The sequence below is a fragment of the Leptonychotes weddellii genome, chromosome 6 (genome assembly GCF_054177405.1).
Source record: "Leptonychotes weddellii isolate Sample4059 chromosome 6, ASM5417740v2, whole genome shotgun sequence".
In the NCBI taxonomy this organism is placed as follows: domain Eukaryota; kingdom Metazoa; phylum Chordata; class Mammalia; order Carnivora; family Phocidae; genus Leptonychotes; species Leptonychotes weddellii.
Genome location: NC_138374.1, coordinates 35,650,634 through 35,667,245, shown reverse-complemented (window position 1 = coordinate 35,667,245; position 16,612 = coordinate 35,650,634). Strand labels below are relative to the sequence as shown.

The 16,612-nt window shown below is 41.5% G+C and overlaps 1 protein-coding gene across 5 annotated transcripts in view; it reads left to right on the top strand.

The window, feature by feature from the left end:
* WASHC2A (WASH complex subunit 2A) overlaps positions 1–16,612 on the top strand; it is a 53,442-nt gene that overhangs the window by 26,019 nt on the left and 10,811 nt on the right. For 4 of the 5 annotated variants that reach the window (XM_031038816.2, XM_031038827.2, XM_006728189.3 and 1 more), the window contains 7 exons: positions 845–931; positions 3,692–3,793; positions 5,735–5,866; positions 6,920–7,083; positions 8,470–8,572; positions 13,096–13,251; positions 15,164–15,346. In XM_031038816.2, the coding sequence (XP_030894676.2) occupies positions 845–931; positions 3,692–3,793; positions 5,735–5,866; positions 6,920–7,083; positions 8,470–8,572; positions 13,096–13,251; positions 15,164–15,346 (927 nt within the window). The remainder of the gene's footprint in view (positions 1–844; positions 932–3,691; positions 3,794–5,734; positions 5,867–6,919; positions 7,084–8,469; positions 8,573–13,095; positions 13,252–15,163; positions 15,347–16,612) is intronic. The other variant, XM_081823901.1, reaches the window with a different exon arrangement.

Below are 16,612 nucleotides of genomic sequence, written 5' to 3'. Positions count from 1 at the left end.
AGGGAGCCTGATGCGGGACTCAGTCCCAGGACCCCGGGACCATGACCTGAGCCGAAGGCAGACGCTTAATGACTGAGCCACCCAGGCGCTCCTGATCATCCTTTTTCTAAAGAACCTCTTGTGTGTCCTTTCTATGAAACCCTGACTATGGGCACCTGGGTGGCTCAGTCGTTAAGCATCTGCCTTCTGCGCTGGTCATGATCCCAGGGTCCTGGGATCGAGCCCCACGTCAGGCTCCCTGCTTGGCGGGAAGCCTGCTTCTCCCTCTCCCACTCCCCCTGCTTGTGTTCCCTCTCTCGCTGTGTCTCTGTCAAATAAATAAATAAAATCTTAAAAAACCCTGACCTTCCCACTGCCGACTACCTATGTCCCAGCATTCAGAACCTGGCAGGCTCCTAAGGGTAGCTCACCTTCCTGTGCTGGCTCCAAGTATACATGTCCCATTTGCGTACAATACCCTGATCCACCAGATACGCCCTCTGGCTTAACTTGTTTTTCTCTTCTCGTGCAGTTCCCTCTGCCTGGAGTGTCCTTGCTTGTACCATCTCCTGTGTCCAGGCTTTGTCTGTCCTGAGAAATTTACTTTATTGATGAACTGTTTCTTTCTTCTTTCCTAACTTATGCCAGTTTTTAAATTCTTTCTTATGATTCTTCTTTTGCATTAATTCTTTGTACACGTTTAAGGTCCACGGCATCTTTATTCCCCTGGCACATGGCCTGCTGCCTTATCCTAGCAGAGACTCAGTCTGTTTTCTAAATGAATGTTTGAATAAACCCTCATTTCCAGTTATCTTGGTTGTTAACCCTCAATTTTTTGTTTTTGTTTTTTTTTTTCCCAACAAAGGTTACCCTTCCTTCCAGCAAAAATCCCAAGCTCTTGCCAGAAACAAAGGCTCAAAAAGGTTTATTTTCAGATGAAGAGGACTCTGAGGTAAGGAATTCTCTTTTTTAGTTCTGGGAACTAGTCCTTGGATATGACAAAATATTTCTAAATCAGGGTTTTTCAGTAGAGGTACAAGACCTTTTATTAAATACTTCTTTTTTTGAAATTAATGTTTTGAGAACACATGTGCTTAGAAAGCAGTATGTGTAGTAATACTTTTCATGTTGGGTTTGAATCCAGTGCATCTTCTGGGAGAAAAATACTCTCTTCAGGATGCTCAGATTTAAGGCTCTTTGTTGATCCACAATGCAGTGAGGTGCTTGTACCAGAACAGAAATCAACACGCTGTTTCCTTTTTCAGCAGTCTCATTGAATAACAGGCTTAGTGCCATATGGGATATATTCTGGCATAGCCTTTTATCTTGTGACCAGTAACCGTTTGTGGGCTGGCGGTGCTTGCAGACAGCCTTGGTCCTTGAAGGTTCCCGTCTGGAAGCATCTTTCCGGTGGGACAGCACCCCTCTCAGAAGTGTCACTGCTTTATCTGACTCTCCCAGGCCAAGGTCATTTCAGAACTGATCTCAGGCTGGGCCTTTAAGGGATCAGAGACCTGTCTGAGAATATAACGGGCAGTCAGAAATCTCCTTCACAGAAAAATATATGGACATGGCAGAAATTTACATGTAATTTCAAGAAATTGTGAACTCTGGATTAAGCTTTTGTGGTTACTTTGCACTAACAGCCAGGATGGACGTACAGCTCTTTGGAAGTGGAGTGATTGCCATTGATGTAAATAAAACCCGTGAGGCTTATATTTCATTGACGGCCAGTGTACAGAAGATAGGAATTAACCCAACTCCAGTTAAGCCAAATTCCTGGACACATGAGCACAGCATGGTGGGGCCTCGCACTCTGGTCTCATCCCACGCTCCTGGCTTCCTCATCCTCAAGCACACCTGCACTGACTCCTGCCTTCTGGGAGTGCTCTTCCCAGAATCTGGATGCCTTGCTTCCTTTTTACAGTTTCTTTGAGGCTTTCCCTGACGATCCTTTGCATGACTGCCAGCCCGCTAGCACTCGCCACACTGCACTCCTTGCCTTCTCTTCTGCTCTGTTGTTCCCCACGATATGTGTTGCCATGTGACTTTTCATGTGTACTTGTTCATTATCTCCGTCCCAACTAGAATAAGCTCCGTGAGGACAGGACGTTTTGTTTCCTCCTCATACCTCTAACACTTAGGCTAGTGCTTGGCACTTGATAAGCCAGTAACAGTTGTCGACTACATGAAAAAAAACAAATGTGATCAATTTCAGTGACTTAAAAGGTGTTTCAGTACCATGTTACTGTGAAATAAATCACTCCCGAACTTAGTGGCTTCAAACACCAGTAAGTTTTATTATCTCTTATGATTCTAGAACTGGACTGGGTTCAGCCAGGTACTTGTCAGTTAGGGTCTGTCCTGTGGTTCTAGTCTGAAGATGGCTGGGCTGAGAATCCTCTCACTCTGGTGTCCAGTAGCTGGACGGAAAGACTCAAACAGCTGGGGCTTTGGGGACACCCCTCTCCATCTTTATGCGGTCTCCTAGCATGGCAGCTGCAGGGAAGGTGGGTTCTTGAAGCAGGGCTTCAACGTGAGATTCCCCAGAGAGCTGTGCAGAGGCTATATTGCTTTTGTAACGTAGCCTCGGAAGTCATCATGGTGGAGGTAGTCCTGAAGGCCCGCCAAGATTCCAGGGCGGGGATGCAGACTGTACTTCTTGATGGTGGGAGTGTATAAGAATTTGCAGACAGGTTTCACAGCCACCACCAAAGGCTTTGTCCTGTGTGCATTGTCCTAGATTGTTTTTATTGGATGCTGTCGGGGTGCTTAGGCAAGGAAAAGTGAAACAAATCTTTCTGTAAGTGAAATCTTGCCAGTGTGTAAAATGCAGGAGAGGTATGGGAGCCCGTAGCTCCCTCTATGTGGCCTCTTTACCTCAGCGGACCCCTGGGACTCCATGGGGTCCAGGCGAATCCACTGGGCTGAGAAGTGCTCTTCTCAGTTAATGAATTCATTAGGTCTGTGTTTGAGAGTCGGCACTGATGCCATAATAAGAAGAAATTATCCAGAGAGGTCTCAGTAACTGTGTTCTTGTCCTATTTAATTGTCTGGCCCTTGGCTATTGACATTTCTGTGCTAAGGGAATAGGTGTCCTATTTTTATGTTTCTAGTTCATGCAACTCAATTTGCATTATAGGCTGACACTATTGCATTTTGAAAGTTTCTTCAGAGTCTACTAGATCTTTTGCAACATCTCTTAGCTATAGTTCAGGTAGAATACCAAACGTTTTAAAATAAAATCCGAATTCACATTTATTTGGAAGAAATAGTATCATACTTTTATAAGGGGAGAGGAGGAGGGTGTTAGTAAATAAAAGAGTCATAGATGCAGTAATTTGGGAACCCAGGCTCTACTTCCATTATTGAATCTGTTCAATTAGGATTCTTTGGACAAAAAAAGGAAGTCACTGTTACTTTTTAACATGATAAGAGCTCAATTGGAAAGTGTTGTCCACGTGGGAGTTTACAAACCTCAGAGTTCCAGTGAGGCCACCTGGAGTTCCACGTGGGCCTCTTCCTTCTCACACGTGGATGTCCGTGCTGCACCCGCTAGGACAAACTGACGAGTCTTCTCAGCCAGCTTCCCTCTCACAAAGAGACCTAGACTCATGCAGCCATCATGTCATAGTCTTCAGTGTTTTATATTTAACTGATACTTTAAAAGCTAATCTGTCATGTTAACCACAAACTAATCTTGATCCAACAGGATTTGTTTTCTTCTCAAAATGTGAGTAAGTCAAAAGATGCATCTCTCCTGCCTAGCAAACTCCCCACGTCGGTCTCGCTTTTTGATGACGAAGATGAAGAGGTAAACAGTGTTATTGCCGTGCAAGATAAATAAGTTTTTGATGAGTAGAAAACCGTTGCTGATGTAGGTTTATAGTTGGAGGCGCATATAGTAGAACGAGGTAATGAGAGGCAGTTAAACTATCTGATGCTTATGTAACAAAAATATTTTAGTTTTTTTCTCTGACTTCTTCCTTGACTCCTAGCTGTACAATGGGCAGATATTAGATTATTGTTATTTTTTTAAAGATTTTATTTATTTGAGAGAGAGAGAGAGAAAGAGCACAAGCCAGGGGAGAGGCAGACGGAGAGGGAGAAGCAGATTCCCTGCTGAGCAGGAGCCCACTGTGGGGCTCGATCCCAGGACCCTGGATCATGACCTGAGCTGAAGGCAGACACTTAACCGACTGAGCCACCCAGGCGCTCCATGGACATTAGATTCTTGACCCAGCTCTTATGGAAGGCTTTGTAGATGTCATTTTAAAAATCTGCCTTTAAGAAATACTTTTCGGGGCGCCTGGGTGGCTCAGTTGGTTAAGCAACTGCCTTCGGCTCAGGTCATGATCCTGGAGTCCCGGGATCGAGTCCCGCATCGGGCTCCCTGCTCAGCGGGGAGTCTGCTTCTCCCTCTAACCCTCCCCCCTCTCATGCTCTCTCTATCTCATTCTCTCTCTCAAATAAATAAATAAAATCTTTAAAAAAAAAAAAGAAATACTTTTCGGAGGATGGATCTTTATTATACCCAATGACCTATGAGAATGTCTTGGATAAAGTGCAAATAGAAGACAGCCATGTCTTCACCTTGTTTTTCTTTCCTACCCTGGATGAGAGAGCAAAGTGGGGGAAGGAAATAAGAGAGAAGACAAACCAAACCTTTCCTCTTATGCAACTGTGCAGTGGCCAAGCTCATGGGCTTTGGCACCAGACCCCTGCATTCACTTGCAAATCAGGGACCTTGGGCAAGTAACTTAAACTTCCCGAATCTTACATGGCTTAATAGTATGTAGAGTCATTGTGGTAGCTGGAACAACTCATGTACAGCTCTTGGCACTGTGCCTGCACATAGTAAGTGCATAGGAAATGTTCACTGTTGTCACTAGAATCTCCATCAGATACCAGTTCATTTTTCTCATGGCCTTTCCTACCTTCCCATACTCTGCTTAAAGACTCCTTTTATTGAAACTTTACATTTCAGGACTATTCACCTGCTGTAGTATATTGTTAAGAGTGTTTTTCTGTCTAACTTGGTTGGGTTCAGGCCCTCTTATGATTTTGTTTCTATTACCTTAATGAAAATAATAGATACTTTTGGAATGCTTGACTATACACAAATCAAAATATGCCATTGAACCTATGAGAATCAGCTCTTTAGTAGGCCAGTGGTTTTATTTAGTAAACTGTTGCTTATGTTTGTATGTCTTTTTAAAACTAACCAGAAAACACAAGTCATTCCTTCCCTCTGTCCCAGGTGTGTGTCTTTTGTAGGTGAGAGAGAGTGGAGAAAGCTCTCAGTTTCTCTCTGTTAATTCATTGCTTTGGTTTCTAAGTTATAGAAAGGTGTGCAAGTTGTTGGCTCTCACACAGGCTGGACTGCTCTTGCTGATGTGCATAGAGGACCCACCCACAGCAGGCCTGAGTGGGGCCAGGTTTCCTCCTATTTCTGTGACCTTGGGCTCCTCCCACTCCCTCCCAAGTGTTTTGCTTTTGAGTTCCATGTGGTCTGTTTCCCTTCTGTGGAGGGAGAATACAGTTAGAGAAGATTAGAGACTATTGTCTTAGGGTTCTACATAAGAGAAGTGGGATTTACTGACATTTTGTGATTTTTTTTTTTTTCCCTTGAGGTATTATATATATTCTGTACTTGACCAGAGACTTATTCTTTAACAATTTGACATGGAAGATGGTCTTGTTTTTTATTTTATGCATATGAAGTTGTCATACCTTCTGCCATTTGTTTTTCTAGGATAATCTTTTTGGGGCAACAGCTGCTAAGAAGCAGTCATTATCTCCTCTAACTCAGAGCCAAGAAAAAGCAAAACCGTCTGAGCCCTCCAGAAAGAAAGCATCTGCCTTGTTGTTCAGCAGTGATGAGGAGGTGGGTTGAAAATTTCTCCTGGAGAAGAGCAAGAGGTTGTTTGTGATGGGATTTAAGAGTTACAGCCATTCTAAACATTTTCTTTTTTCTACCTATTTTATATCCAGTGAAGTTTCGTCACCGAAGACTATGTTCACAAAGCTGTCTCTTTTTTTTTCTGGAAGGATATTTAGTATAGTGTATTAACTTAAAGATTAATGTTTTCAGAACAGTTGAGAATAAAATAAGTATGCCTCTCAAATTATAATATATGCCAAATCAAATGAGTTAGGACTATATTATATTGTTAAATGATTATTATGTTTCATTAGTCAAGAACTGTAGCTAGACATGGTAGGAATATCCTATGCAAGTTTAACTCCTTTTTTTTGAGTCTTAACATAAATATTTTTATTTGCTATCTAGATGCAAATTAGCAGAGCTAGTAGTGAATATGGTTTAGCTGCTGATTTAGTTGTACAGAAAAAGACCTTAAATATAATGACATTACAAACCCTGAGCATTAAAATCTTCCTGCTTTAAAATAATTGTTTTTCTTTATTTTAACATTGTAGGCAAGTTATGAAGGCATGATGTGGATGGAGATATTGTAGACATATTAATGTTTTTTATTGAAAGCAACTTACGATGATACAACATAATTTGCTTTTTCTATTCAAACATATGAATTTTTGATGGATTTTCCATTTTTTTTCTTTCTAGCATTGTTAGTGGTAGTTCTCCTTTGCCTACAATGTTAAAATAAAGAAAAACTGTTATTTTATTTTATTTTATTTTATTTATTTGAGAGAGAGAGAATGAGAGAGAACACATGAGAGAGGATAGGGTCAGAGGGCAAAGCAGACTCCCTGTCGAGCAGGGAGCCCGATGCGGGACTCGATCCAGGGACTCCAGGATCATGACCTGAGCCGAAGGCAGTCGCTTAACCAACTGAGTCACCCAGGCACCCGAAAAAGTGTTATTTTAATGCAGGAATAATATTTAGGGAAATTTACTTCCGGTTTCCTTAGTCTGAATTGCCACAGGATTTTAACATATATTTTATATTTTAAGGACCAGTGGAATATTACTGATTCACAGACGAACTCAGCATCTGACAATAGGTCTAAACTTAGGGATTCTGGCACCACTCAGGAGCAGGAGGCCAAGGCTGTGAAAAAGACCAGTCTCTTTGAGGAGGAGGATGAAGATGATCTGTTTGCTGTTGCTAAGGACAGGTGAGACAGTCATTGTGAAAAATCATTTAACCAGTGTCTGTGGTAATAAGTAAAGGTATTTGATTCGCAAGGTGTCAGTTACTTGGGGTGACGTGATAATCATTCCTTACTTAGTAGTCATATGAGGGAGAACGTCTTTGATTTTCTCCCTCGTAAGATATTTTTTCCCCCCAGTGCTGGGAAATGTTTTTATTTGTGGATTTATCTAATTTCTTCTCCTTACTATTTTTCTTTGCTAGGGATTTAAGTGCAGTTTGTTACCTTTTTTGTTTTTCTTCTGGGATGCCCTATAGAACGTAAAGTTTGGTTTGAGTAACTTAAGTTTCTCATTCGGATGGAAATCTTCTCAGCGTTGAAAAACATCCTATTAGGAGGAGGGTTCTCTGCAGGGCTGTGCTGTCACACCAGTGGCTGGTAACTCTCAGCTGATCTGGGTGCTCCTCCACATGAATACTTGGACTAAAGCTCACAGGGTATTTTGTAGACTGTGCACTGGCTCTGTTGGTGGTGTAACATGCTGCTTTTACAGACAGTAGCCAAGTGTAGGAGAGCATGTGGAAGAACAGTGCTAGTGGCAATGTAAAATGGTGCCACTTTGGAAAACAGTCCAGCAGTTCCTTAAAAAGTTGAACATATGGAGTTACCATACGACTTAATTTCACTCTTAGGTAGATGCTCAAGAGAAACGAAATGAAAATATCTCCACCCAAAAACTTGTATATGAATGTTCATCGTAGCATTATTCATAGTAGCCACAAAGTGGAAACAAGCCAAACATCCTATCAACCGATGACAGGATAAAGAAAATGTGTTATATCCGTACAGTGGACTCTTAACTCAGCAATAAGAAGGAATAAAACAAAATATTGATACATGCTACAACATGGATGAACCTTAAATATCGTGTTAATTGAAAGCAGCCAGTCACAGAGGATCACATGTATGGTTCCATTTGTATATAATAATCCAGAAGAGAGAAATCTATAGAGACAGAAAGTAAATTAGTGTTTGCCTGGGCTGAGGGGCAAGGAGAGTTGGGAGTGACTTAACAGACCTGGGGTTTCATTCTGGGTTGATGGAAATACTGTGAAGTTACATTGTGGTGATAGTTAACTCTATACCGAAAACCAGTGAATTGCATATTATATTGTAAAAGGGTAAATTTTATGGTATGTAAATTATATCTCAAGATCATTCTAAAAAAAGAAAGAAGAGCTGTGACTCTAACAAAGTTGTGAAATACTGCCTTGTGAGCAGGGCACTCACATGTCCCGGCTTGCCTGGACAGCCCCGGTTTGTACCTATCATTACAGCAATGACTATTATTAATTTCCCTGTCACTCTCAGAAATGTGCCTTTAATTTGACCTTTTGTTTGATTGTATAGCCAAAAGAAGACCCAGAGAGTGTCACTCCTCTTTGAAGACGATGCTGATAGTGGAAGCTCTCTCTTTGGCTCTCCTCCTGCATCTGTTCCTCCTACAACAACGGTATTCTTTTTTTTTTTTTTTTTAAAGATTTATTTATTTGAGAGAGCGAGAATGAGAGAGAGAGAGAGTACATGACGGGGGGAGGGTTAGAGGGAGAAGCAGGCTCCCTGCCGAGCAGGGAGCCCGATGCGGGACTCGATCCAGGGACTCCAGGATCATGACCCGAGTCGAAGGCAGTCGCTTAACCAACTGAGCCACCCAGGCGCCCCCAACAACGGTATTCTTAACTTCCTAGGTCCAGGAAATATCCTTGAGCTGATGTTACATGAATAGTGATACTTCCCTGAATCAGCTCCTAAAACCTGACCTTGGAGGCTGAGTCCAATGGAAAAACCCATTTGCCTAGTTCTAGAAAGAGATCTTCTAGTTAGTGGTATTTTACAGATGAAGCACAAGTGCAGAGCCTAGAAGGAGGGGTTCCTTTCAGGGGTAGGTCTCTGGAGCCTCAGGGAGAACGTTGCTGGGGTCACCAGGCTCAGCTGTAGCCGCATGGAATCGTGCTAACATTAGACCAGGCCAGTAAGGCACACATTCCTTTTAGGAGCACGTTTCAAGTACTAACACTTTGGTCCTGGTTTATGTCAATAGCCAGACAGTAAAAGGGAAGGAAATTCTGGCACATGCTACAACATGGATGGACCTTGAAGACTTCACATTGAGTGAAATAAGGCAGTCAGAAAAAGACAGTATATGAGTCCAATTACATGAGGTACCTGGAGGAGTCAACTTCGTAGAAACTGAAAGTAGAATCGTGGTTGCCAGGGGCTGGGGAGAGAGGGAATGGGGAGTCTTTTAATGAGTACAGAGTTTCAGTTTTGCAAGATGGAAAAATTCTGGATATTGGTTGCATAACAATGTGAATATTTGTAACACTACTGAACGATATACATGGTTAAGATGATAAATTTTATGGTTTTTAGAATAGTTAAATTTTTTAAAAAAAATTAAAGGACGTGATAAGAAAAGGTCAATCAGTGGCTATCTGGTGTAAATGATTCCAGTGATTACATCTAAGTGACGTCACTACCACAATCACCTAAGCTAAAAAATCTAGCCAATCTCTTTTTTTTTTTTTTAAAGATTTTATTTATTCATAAGAGACAGAGAGAGAGAGGCAGAGGGAGAAGCAGGCTCCCCGCTGAGCAGGGAGCCTGATGCGGGACTCGATCCCAGGACCCTGGGATCATGACCTGAGCCGAAGGCAGATGCTTAACCATCTGAGCCACCCAGGCGCCCAAAAATCTAGCCAATCTTGATGATAGTTACATCAAAAAGGAGTATTAAAGAATGAAAGGAAGATGGGATTATGATAATATTTGTCCAGGGAACCCAGGCTTCCTGGAATCCTGCTCTGGCCTGTCATTCATCCCTCCCCAACACCTTCCCTTAGTTGGGTATATGTGAGTGTGTGCACAGAGAACAAAGTGAGGCCAAGCACTATTTTACTGCCAGCTAGCAATTGCTAACAGCCCCAAAGGGAAAGGTAAAACTTTTTAGGCTAGACCCCATGGAGACATCCTTTATCTGACTTGGGTTAGCCTAGAGGGCCAAGAATCAAGCCAACTCCCAGCCTGCTGTCAGGCCTTCAGCTCCAATTTCAGGCCATTCAAATTTGGTATGTGATAGAGGCAAAAAGACATGCAAGACAGAAGAAGGGATGAGACCCTGGGACTCCTCCCATGTGGGAGCAGCCACCATGGCACCTCCACCCGTGCTTGATGCGGAAGACCCTCCTCCTCCTGTCATGATGATGAGTGACCACGTCCCTGATACCGTCCCAGGTACGGGGAAGGAGAGAGATGGCTGGAGAGGAGCCTGGAGCTTCCTGTTTTCTAGACGCTGATCGTTGGTTCTTCCATACCTCCTAAATATTTTTTGTTTAAAGTTTATTTTAAATTATGCAGTGATATGTGGATGCCTTCTTTAAAAAGTTTTAGAATGTGCATAGAGAATACAAAGCCCTTACGCTCCTCCCAGAGGAATCATTGGTTACAGTGTGTTGTCAGCCCTTTCAGGCCTGCTTCCAGGCGTCCCCCCCCCCGCCGTGTCCGTTTTATTTAAATGAGATCATGTTATATATACATTTTTATGTATCTTTTTTCTTGTCCTACAGCATGTTTTTCATTTCCATAAGCTTCAGTCGTTCTTTTTCGTCACTCTCATTATTTCCTATAACTGTACCAGGACATGTGTGACTTACTTTGTGTGATGGAGTAATCATCACTGTTTCCTGCTAGTTTATTAGGGATGTTTCTTCCCATCCCTACTGCCTTGTCATCTTTAGCCTTGACTTAATTTATTGTATCTGGCCTCTCCATGAATGCTCCTTCCTTTCATCTGCTCTCCTTGCTGTTGCCCTTGTTCTGTTCCTAAAAGCAGCCTGGTCTCGTCTTGTCCTTGTCACAAACGCCTTAGCTGAGCCTCCCATGCCATCTGTAATCTCGTTCGAGGTGCACTCCTCTTTTCCACCCTCACTCACCTTGTGCTCGAGGTGACTCATCCTGTCCCACAGTACTTCAGAAGACCTTGTTGTCTCCCTGATCTGGAAATAGTCTTCATATTTTCAGACATAGGACAAATGTTAACTTGTCCTGTGATAGCTTCCCAGACCAGGCACATGTCAGTTGATGATCTAGGGACTTTTTTTCCACCACATTCCCATTAAGTGGGTTTGCACAGCTTGTACCAGAAGCTTTCAGCATTGGGAGGAGCGTGCTGCCCTCCCTACTGCTACTTCTGAGGTGCTCCTAATCTTCTCCTTGAATCACCCATCCTTGCATCTCCCTAAAGAAGACGTCAGGTGGCTCCGTGGTTAAAAGAGTCAGGAGATCTGAGTGGTTTTTCTTTGTAGATTATAAATAATAACTTGTACCCTGGATAAATGAGCAATAATTTAATAAATTTTAAAGGTTATGGAAATGGAAAACTTCTTTCTACCTGTAGTAATTATGATTGTTAAATGAGACAAAAGATCAAAGATCAGCATCTTAAGTAGCTGAACAAACTGCACACAGAATTTTACCATTTGTGAAATATAAGCACCTTTGGACAATAGTATATAAAAGATATTTTTTGTTTAGAGATCCTAGAATATTTTAAAGTTAGATGTGACTCTGTTAAAAACCTATCAGTGAAGTTAAATTTCATGATGAAGATGAAGTCAGCTTATCTTTAGGAACATTTACAACCAAAAGTTTGGGTGGCATTTTTATTGGTTTAAGGGACCATATTTAAGTCTAGTTTCTCACCCTGACTGACTTGCATCAAAATTATATGTAGTTCTCAGTAAGACCAGCACATTCCACAAAATTTTTTTCCTTTAATCATTTCAGTATTGCCTTATCTCTTCTGAAACTGTTTTTTTGGGTTTCCAGTCTTTTATTTCAGGTTCAAATGATTATGCATTTTAAGGACCTTTGCCTAACAGTAACCAAACATTTTACCCTATTTTTACTTCATTTGTAATTTTTTCTCTCATAGTTAGTAGGGTTCTTTGATTCCCCAGGTCTGTCTTCCTAACTTGATTTAGGTATTGCTTCAGGGCTTACTTCCTCATAACATCTAGTCTTGTTGGTATGACAGAGTTGTAGTTTTTTCTCAAGAATTTTTGATCAATCCTTTGCCTGAAGGATGACAGTAACTCTAGACAAGGCACATAACCTCAGTTTTCTAATCTCTGAAATCCCTGCCTCCCACGTTAGGAACAGATGGGAGATGGGACAAAGTGCTCGCAAACTTACGTTGACCACCTTCTTGGTAGAAAACACCATGACTGGCTGTGGAAATATATGATCCTTTCAGGTGAATGGACAGATATATAATAGCTATTAATGTAAATTAGGAAGCAAGTGAAGTAAAGGCTAGGTAGAGGGATAAATAATCTTATCAATGTGGCAACTGATACTAAAGAGGGAGAACAGGGAAACCTTTATGGGTGACCTCTAGCTGGGCCGTGTTTGAAAAATGAGGATTTGCTTCTACTGACAGTGAGGAGCAAGCACGGAAGTGTGAGAGTTTACAGTAGGTGTAAGGAGTAGTGAGGATTGATAGGATGCAGATGGATAAAGGGAGAAAATGAAGTGTCAGTTGACTGTCATGTGTAGCATTTGCTTAATGCAAACAGTGCACGCGGGTGGGAGATGAAGTAGTCTGGTGGGTATTTTATTTTAGCAGGACAGCTCTGGATGACATCATTGAGCTGAAATGTGAGGCAGAGAGGAGAGACTAGTAGCTGTCTGGGTGGCAGAGGTCAGGGTCTGGGCGATGGCAGTGTCTGTGAAGTGAACGGACACACGGAGATACGTGCAGGTGTTGTAGTGGCCGAAGTTGTAAAGTGCTGTGTCTGCACGGCTGAGGGGGTGGCGTTTATTCCTTCACCCTGTTTGTGCCCCCTTCACTGTCCTGCATTCTCTCTCCCCACATCTCGCTAACTCGAGGACTATGGTTTCGCCTTGTTCTAGACATTGCCCTGCAGTCAAGCACACTTTTGTTTTTAAGGATGTCATCTACTCTTCTTTTGGTAGAAAAAAGAGCCTGTCCCTGAGGTACCACCTTTGCTGTTCAGCGATGAAGAAGAGAAGGAGGCACCATTTGGAGTGAAACCTGTGGATGAGAAAGTTGAGGGCACCAAAGAACCATCAGAACTGGGGAGTACTCGTGTGGTTGAGGAGTCAGAAAAGGTAGACTTTTTTGTGTGTGTCCATTCTGACATGTTTCTCATGTCTTGTAAAACACAGACACACATACACACACAAATGCACACACCCTTACCTTTTTCTACCACAGAAAATAAATGGCTAATTTGTTGAAAACTTTGAAAACACTGAGAAGCATGAAGAAGAAAATTGATGCCACCATTCAGGGAAATCTTCACCACTGTTCTTGCTGTTCAGTCTCATTTCGAGGCACGGGTGTACACAGTGCTGTGCATTTCTCCTGTTCACACACTCTGTCATCTCGTGTCCATGTCTGTTTTGTCTTTCTCTCACCAGGGTGTTCTCCCCCATCTTATTTTTCATTTTCGTTTTCTCTCTGCGTGTCTGCCCTTTCTGACGCGTTCCCTTTGTAGTGTTCCTGCTCCCCTTGGTTCTCTTCTGCTTCTACCTGTACTTGAATTAAAATGACTGTTTTAAGATCTTAATTTCCTAAAAAAAAAAAAAAGATCTTAATTTCCTGTTCTTTTACATTTAGCTGATGTTCGCTGTTAATTAGAAAGTGAAGTAAAATATCTCTGTCTTCTAAAACATTTGCTGTCTTCTCCTGGGTGGTCTGTCATCTGCAGGAGCCTGTAGACAAGGCTGCTGGCTGCACCTGGGGGTCTGTGATGGCCTTTGGTGTCTGTATATTTTTTTTCTTTTTTTTTTTTTTAAAGATGTATTTATTTGAGAGAGAGAGTGAGTGGCAAAGGGAGAGGGAGAAGCATGCTCCCCACGAGCAGGGAGCCCGATGCGGGACTCGATCCCAGGACTCCGGGATCATGACCTGAGCTGAAGGCAGACGCTTAACCGCCTGAGCCACCCCGGTGCCCCTACCTTTTTTTTTTTCCTAACTTTTCTTGTTCTCTGAATGTTCAGCTGTTCACGTTTAATCTCTTTTTCAGGGCCTAGCTGAAGAATATCACATACACTTTTCCTGTTGAAGCTCCTTAGAGCTGCAGTGATACAAATATTTTATTTGTACCTGAAACATTGTGTGACATTCTCTACCTCTGGTTTCTGTGTGGACCTTTCCTGTGTTCCCGTAGCCCCTGAGTTATGCCAGTCAGCCAGAAGTCCAACTGCTTGTTGCACTGCCGCCTCTGTCTTGAGTATAAATTCCTCGAGGATCGGGGTCAGGTTTCTTTGGCTTGCCATGATATCTGTAGTACTTAGCATATTACCTCCCATATAGTAGGCACTTGTGAATTACCTGTTTCTTCAAAGAAGCATATTTTCCACAGTTTGATCACTTTGAAATTAAGATGTACTTCATAGTCAGTGGCATGTTTAATTGGGAGTTGTTTTTTTCTTAGTGGTTCATACAGTAATAGTGGTTCTTAAAATCAGTGGGCTCTTACTTGAAATGTGGAACTTGTTGAGCGAATAAATATTATATTTTAGGCTCATTTTAGTGATTCTTTTCATTGCATAATGCAGTGTGAGCCTTCTACAGTTTAAGTGTCTGATTTTGTCAGTAAGTTTTCTCCTTGGGACTGAAGTATTAATTAAATACTAGGAAATACATGATCCATTCCTAGTGATTGGCATTTGTGTTTTCTCTGTGACTAAGTTATTTACAGTTCATGAGCAATCTGTGTGGATCAGGGTTATAACTGATAGGTATATCTCTTGTTAGGAAGAAGGGACCCATGACTTTAAACTGGTTGGAAAAATTATCTTTGGCTATGAATTACCTGCACAAGAGTCTCTGTTGGAGCAGCTAGTGGAGAGTTGGCCTCAGTATTTTGTTACTTGGAAGTAGATGTGATTAGCTATAGCGCCCGGAAACATGCAGATGTCGCCGTTAACTGAATTATTGAGGAGTTTGGGGGGGTCCCACGGTGGGACTTGTATTTCTACATGTTACTTGTTTTTTTGTTGTTTCCATTTTCAGGGAGGACCTTTGACTGTATCTACTCAGGAAGCAGTCAAGCATTCTGATTTATTTTCTTCATCATCCCCTGTGGACAGAGGAACCAAAAGTAGAACCAAAACTGTTCTTAGTTTGTTTGATGAGGAAGAGGATAAAACAGAAGATCAAAACAGCATCCAAGCTCCAAAGAAAGAAGTAGGAAAGGTGAGCAAAAAGCAATGAAGTTATTAGTTTCAGGTTTTTGAAAGGATAGAAGAATCTCATTTTATGGTGTGTGTTCTGTTGTGTGAGTTACTGAAGAATTGAGGGTTCTCGTTTCCCTACATTTCCACCAACACTTGTTGACTTTTTCTATAATAGCTCGGTGTTGGTGAGGATGTGGGGAAACTGGAACCCTCCTGTGTTGCTGTTGGGAATGTAAATTCGTGCAGCTGCTTCAGAAGACAATTGGGTAGTTCCTGAAATTGGCAAGCATGAGTCACCACCAAGACCTAGCAATTCCACCCGTAGGTATATATCCAAGAGTTAATGAAAACACATATTCACACGAAACTAGAATGTAATGTTCACAGCAGCATTATTATAGTCAAAAGATGGAAAGAACTAAAGAATCCATCAACTGATGAATGGATAAACAATATCTATTCAAAATGGAATATTATTTGACAGTAAAAAGAATGAGTTACTGATAAATGCTACAACATGGATGAACCTTGAAAACATTCTGAAACAAAGAAGCCAGTGACAAAAGACTACGTATTTTATGATTCCATTTATTTGAAATGTCCTGAATTGGCAGATCCATAGAGCTAGAAAAAGTATATCAGTGGTTGCCTACGTCTGGGGGAGTGGGGTAGATGAGAATGGAGAGGCACTGGAGTTTCTTTTGGGGTGATGGGAGTGTTCTAACTTATACAGTGATGGTGTTTGCATAACTCTGTGAATCTGCTAAAAATCACTGAATTATACACTAAGTGAATTTTATGGTATGTGAATTTTATCTCAATAGGGATGTTAAAAAAAAAAAACCATAAGGTGGCATATTGCCAGTGCTTTTTTGTAAACCAAACTGAGGAAATGGTCCATGTTGATTTCTATGAAAAGTGTTTTATTATTTTTTTATTATACCAGTAGTATAACCCTGTTTATAAATGAGAGCTACACATAGTGAATATGAATTATTTGCTATATTTTTTTTTTTAGTCTTACTGTGTGATTCTGTACTGATTTTCATGTTTGTGAAACTTTCAAACTTAGTTACTGTGTTACACTGGGTTTTAATGTATAATCAGTAATAATAACTAGTTAATTTTTAATGTGACGCATCTCCTCAGTTGTGAATTTTTTAAATTTTTTATTGTTATGTTAATCACCATACATTACATCATTAGTTTTTGATGTAGTATTCCATGATTCCTTGTTTGTGCATAACACCCAGTGCTCCATGCAGAACGTGCCCTCTTTAATACC